Source organism: Schistosoma haematobium, chromosome 1 (genome assembly GCF_000699445.3).
Source record: "Schistosoma haematobium chromosome 1, whole genome shotgun sequence".
NCBI classification, from domain to species: Eukaryota; Metazoa; Platyhelminthes; class Trematoda; order Strigeidida; family Schistosomatidae; genus Schistosoma; species Schistosoma haematobium.
Genome location: NC_067196.1, coordinates 43,764,972 through 43,770,743, shown reverse-complemented (window position 1 = coordinate 43,770,743; position 5,772 = coordinate 43,764,972). Strand labels below are relative to the sequence as shown.

General features: G+C 38.6%; 1 protein-coding gene across 1 annotated transcript; it reads right to left on the bottom strand.

The window, feature by feature from the left end:
- Positions 1-476: 476 nt before the first annotated feature.
- MS3_00000817 (uncharacterized protein) lies at positions 477-5,190 on the bottom strand. The gene is made up of 3 exons (XM_051208435.1): positions 1,997-5,190; positions 1,861-1,936; positions 477-947 (listed from the first exon to the last, which is right to left on the bottom strand). Exon 1 carries the CDS (start codon positions 4,856-4,858, stop codon positions 4,136-4,138), a length of 723 nt encoding a protein of 240 aa, XP_051074160.1. The 5' UTR covers positions 4,859-5,190; the 3' UTR covers positions 477-947; positions 1,861-1,936; positions 1,997-4,135.
- Positions 5,191-5,772: the final 582 nt, after the last annotated feature.

Below are 5,772 nucleotides of genomic sequence, written 5' to 3'. Positions count from 1 at the left end.
AAGTTATGTTTATCGGCCAGTTATTTTCAGCGTTTGCTTCAGGTCCTGTTTTAATTTTGAGAATGATATGTATAGTTTTCTATACATTAGGGTAACACGCTGAAGAGAGTGATATCGCGAATAGTTTGAGAAGCAAAACACACATATCATCACCTCCATGTCTTAGCATGCTAGATGGAATACCATCTGGTCCATCAGTGTAGGAGTGTTTCAATGTACTGATTGCCTTGGAGATATTTTGTACATTGAATTCTACACTAGTAATTTCACAGGGAGACATTGCGGTTGGTTCTGAATCACCAAGTGGTTTTTCGTTAGTTAGTGAGAAACAAAAGTGTTCACTGAATAATTCTGTGACAAGTTTGAGATCTTCGTATACTTGTTTGTATTTAATGAATATGCTCCCTCTCGATTTAGAACGTTTAAGTTTATTTTGAAGGAGTATGGTGAGTGCAGAGGAGTTATTATTAAGTTCGACTGCACGTTTTTCCTGTGCGACTGCTTTTGTGTACTTATTGCCTCTGTTCGGACAAATATTCTTATCATCGTTACTAAAGAGGAAAAGTCACTTAAGTTGTGGAATCGAGTACAAAGTCTTTGAAGAAGTCTTCTCGTAAATAATAATAATTTTATTCTCAAATAACAGTTTGTTACATGAGGCATGCCAGTTTACAGGCAAGATCAAATTGATACAAATGATACAATATCCACTGTAGTAAATTACATAGCTGGGTTGATAATTTTTAAGATATGAATATAAATGGTTTTAATCAGTACTACAAATGGCGCGCTTCACGAAAGTTGCGTCGCGAATGTGCAACTGATGGTCAAGGATAGATCCATTGAAAGTGAGAGCTTCTAAATGTCGCAACCTTATGTCCCTTTGGAATGTCTAAGGCTTTGAGGATGGTGCAGGATGAAATATTTCGTTCCATATCACAAGGGGGCTGAAAGAGGGAGCAAGTAAAAGAAAGGACGAGAGGCAGAGTAGCCAATATTCATGAAGGAATGTTTAAGGTATGATTACTCAGTCTAATTTTCTTTTATTAAGGTATTTGTTAAGAAAGAGCATTTTAATAGGTTAAAGAAAATAAGTGTTAACAATGTGTGAGTAGACATACAACTGACAAATGGAGGCGATTCGGAAAGGAGCTGAGAGTATGGGATTATGTGTGATTATAAAATAAAATATAGTGCTAGAAACAGTATTGTGATATACAATTGGCTGTCTTCCTTTTTTTTATTGAAGCTATTAGAGCCCCTTTCTTTTTTTGTATTATTATTTTTTTCAGGTATTATAGGGTCTTGAGTAGGCTTCGTATATTGGCGAATTGTCTAGTTTGCTTGTAATAGGATTACTGGGTAGGAAGTGAAACCAATTCAACGTTCGTAGCACGATTTAATGAGGCATTTTGCGTGATAAATCAGCATCAATACCATAAGTTCGTGACATCCCACTAGACCATAAGGAGCCATAATTAAACAAAATGTTCTGCCCTACAGACATGGGTGGATTGAATTTATCTCCCCACCATCAGGTTTGCTGGTCAGTAACGCCACCCTCCCTCCTTTTGTGATGTTAGGCTCTCTTACGTTTGTGGTAAGTATGAATACTGCTTTAATCAAAGTCCATGGTTGGAATACACTGTCTCTACTAGGTCCATGTTACAAGCAAATCAGATAGTTAAAGCATTTGTATTATGGGTCAGATGTCAACATAGTATACCACACTGCTATGAAGATAACTAATGGTTTAAAGAAGTAAGGACTAATAGCAAATCGAAGGATATAAGAGGATATAAAATTGTAGAAAATGAAAGGGATTTTAGGGTAAGAAAAATAAAACATTGAGAAACTCACAAGACTTTGTGGCCAAATTTTGAGCTTTGTATGATCGGCCTTGGTAGATCAGCATCCATAAGATTGAGCTATCTGTCTACTTGCAGTGGAGAAAAAAAAGCATGACTTTTAGGAAGAATAATGTACATGTACTGACTGGTATATAGTGATCTTTGGAGAACGCAGGTTTACAGTATTCTAAAGGTGCGATTTTGTTGATGATACTCCTGATTTTGAGATAAAATATATTGGTTAGTGTGCCGGTATTATTTGCAGTAAAGAAAGTTCTCCAATCAGTGCTTCTTAGGTAATTGTCGAAGTTACTCCAATCAACCTTGCGATAGTTTCTACGAAGTATTACGGATTTTACGTCCACCGGTTATGGTTTTTATAATAAGGATGCATATAACAATGTTATGATCATTACCTGGAAACGTTTTTCCAATATACAAAGTATTGGAGATGAGGCCACTGGTAAAGACTTAGTCCAAGCTCTAGACATTCATTAAGTGATTCATAACGTCTCGGCGCCTTGACTGGGAGCCAAGAAATTTCGGGCATGTTGAAGTCACCACAAATAAGCTTGCTTGTGAATGGAAGGGATGATGCTAGTGTGAATACCTTCGATAATACTGCTATTTCATCTATTGATGCGTCAGGTTGACGATAAACACAACCGAGCAATAAGGTAACGGAATTCGACGGCTTTATTACAATCCACACCGAATCCTTCAGTTTGTTTATTTCAGACATATCACATAGTAGTGATTTTATACTATTGTGAGCGTAAATAATGCATCCTCCACCTTTTCCTTTCAATCCATCACTTCTATATGGGAAATAGTTATCAAGAGATATACTTAGGTCGGAAATATTACTTTCAGTCCATGCTTCAGTTATCATTATAAGTGATGGTTGATATATGGATACAAACAGGGCTAAACCCGTCTTTTTATTGCAGATCGATCTGGCGTTGATACGACATATATTAAACAAATGGTCTACTAAGTTCAAATGGGCGAGAGTATTTCGGATAAAGTCGTCGTAACCTTCGCTGGTGTGAGATGAGTTTGATGTGAGGGATTGGATGTTCTTCAATAGCTCGGTATTTTAATAGCTGGATTTAGTGGGGGATGTATCAAATGAGTTAGTGAAGTTGATTGGGGAGTTTACCCAGGAGGAAAGGGCGGGAGTACTCTCTGATGGAAACTGTACGAAGGAAACAAGTTTATGTTTTGTATGTGGTTTGAAATAACTTGGGCTATATGCTTCAACAGAGGTGTCACTAGGGGTCGTATTCCAAAAAATCTTGTACAGGCCTGCTGTGAAACGTGCGTGTATTTGCAAAATAGTCTTGGTGGTTAGACTAGTAGTATCTGTTATGGCTATTTACGTTAGCGTGGGAGGGGTCTGCTGCTGCGACCGTTATTATACACGCGAGCCGTCTTTATGTGATGGGTTGGTTCTAAAGGGTGCGAAAAGTTTTCTTTCTGGGAGTAATTACAGTTGTGATCCTGGGGAATGTAGACAGGGTGTGGAGCGAGAAACCTATTATTACCATTCTTATTAATAGTTTTAGGCTTCGGTGGTGATCAGGGTGACCAGTTCTCTGGTGGTTTTCGTTAGTCTGCGTGTAAGAGGGCTTGTTACGCTGAAGCCCACCACCCATTTTGCAACTTTGAGGTGTTGAAGGCAAGTTATACGATAGCAGCGGGGAGAACCTGTTCACTGTTCTTGGGATACCTATAGAGCAGTTAGGTTCAGTCTTACATGTTTCCCTATTCGATATCATGAGTCTTGTCTTCCCACCCTTTATTGTCAGAGCTGGAGTCTTTCGTTGTCTCTGTGAGATGGATTTAGGTCCATTCAAGTCAACTTGTGGAATATCTTTAGGAGGACTAATTTTCAAGTGTATAGGTTTAGTTGGATGCGCGTTGTCACATGACTCACATCTTAGTACATTACTGAGCGAACAGCCGGGATTAGACATGTCGTTATGCTTTTTGGTGTCAGTTGGGGTCCGTATCTTATCTAAAGGTTTCTGGTCTGCAGACTCATCTAGATCAACAGAGTGATCAGCAGTTTGTGGAGTGATGTCATGCTTATTGTTCATGTGATTCAATCCATTTACTGTGTTGCAAACTGTCTCTGGCTGGTTATTTACTATAACACTCCCATGCATTCTTATCGCTTCACGTCTTCTTACACGACTTTGATAGGGCGTAAGGTCTGGAATGACTTCTATATTTTTGTATGGAATTAGTGAAGTAATATCTTTGCTCGAATCAATAAACTGTTAAGCATCGTTGCAACAGCCAAACATAAACAGGGAAGGGCAAGTTGACTTGTTTAACTTTTTTCTAAGGCAAATGACTTTGCAGTTATCGTTCAGCATACCGCATGCTCTAAGGCAAATACCCCTTAACTTAGATGAGTGTGTGCGGTCGGGGAGGTTGTACGCAACTGCGTTGAAGGAGGACATCACTCTTTTCGTCACTTCTTCAACCACAAACTCCGAAATGCACTCAGCTTTAGTGAGTTGCTCAAGATTTCTATCAGTGTCAAGGCCAAATATATGTGTGAGGAGTGCTAGTTGCTCAAGTCTCCCGTTGATTTCGGATAGAGAGTTTTGTAGCTGACGGATGTCATTACTATATCTATCAGTATTTTGGTGTGTATGAGGTGGACCATTGGACTCTTTAGTTTTTGAAATTTTAGATTTAGGCCTTGGTAGCACATACTGTCTAGTAGACTGCGCTGACTTTTCGATGCACGTAGGTATATTGTCTTGTATGTCAACCAGTCTTACCATTGGCACACTGCACGCAGAGATAGAGGGGTTGTAACATGGAGAATCAGGTGATGACATTGACATTTGTGTACAATACGCATATTGTTCAGTAGTTAAAAATTCGACATTGTCAGGTACTGAGTCGTCAGTAATAAAGGTTACAGATTTGGACCTTTTATTTGGCTTAGAAGTTGGTGAAATTTCTCTTTTACTGGAGTTATAGGCCATGATTTGAGACTGGGTGAGTACAGAACTCGTTAAATTAAATATAATATCTGAGTATTAGTTGTTACTAAGTATTAACCTGGTTAATACTAAGACCAGAAACTATGAGTATATAATAAATTTCAGATCTATTTAAGACCTAAGTCTGTGTTAGGAATAATATTAACTGGTAAGTGCTCGTCGAAAAACAATTTTTTTTCAGGGTAAAATATATCCGATAAACAAGACAGGATGTTAGTCTGTGTGTAATACACCCTACAAATGAACTAGTCTAGGAAGTCCTAAATCACGTGTAAAACAGTTACCACTTTCAAATTTCGCGCCTGATTTATCAGCCACCTTAGCAACACAATCCATTACCACCCTCACTTTCTTTGTTTATTGGGATTAATCATGGCATCATGGGGGAAGTACCATTTTGGATGATAAACCGGATCGAGTTGCATACCTGGAACTACAACCACATACCCTTTGTCAATCGTCTGCTGCATGGCATGGGTGTAGCTTTCCCAAAAGTCCTTATTGCATATAAGTCTGCGTTTCAGACTTTTTAATCTTCGTCTAGCTAAAGCATAACTACTGGAGACCACATTTCTTTCCACCTTCCAAGGTAAAGGGACAACCCAATGACCTTCGTCAAAACAGGTGCTAACTGCTTTTAAGTCGTTTAAAGATAATCCTTTATCGGAGAAATGGACGTCAGATAATTCATAGTTATATATAGTCTTAAGTTGCTCTATGGGGTCGTCAGTTTGAGAAGTATAGTTTATCATCCTTTTACTATTTTGTTATGGCCTACTGGTCCAAACAGGACCCATATTGGCGGTGTCCTAATAGCATAAGGGTTCGTTCTTCCACCTAACCTTTGATTCAGGACCCAATGAGATTTGGGCACATCACAGCCACTAAGGAATATA

Excerpts from the sequence above, each read along its gene's own strand:
- MS3_00000817 (XM_051208435.1), bottom strand. The coding sequence starts at position 4,858 with ATGGCCTATAACTCCAGTAAAAGAGAAATTTCACCAACTTCTAAGCCA.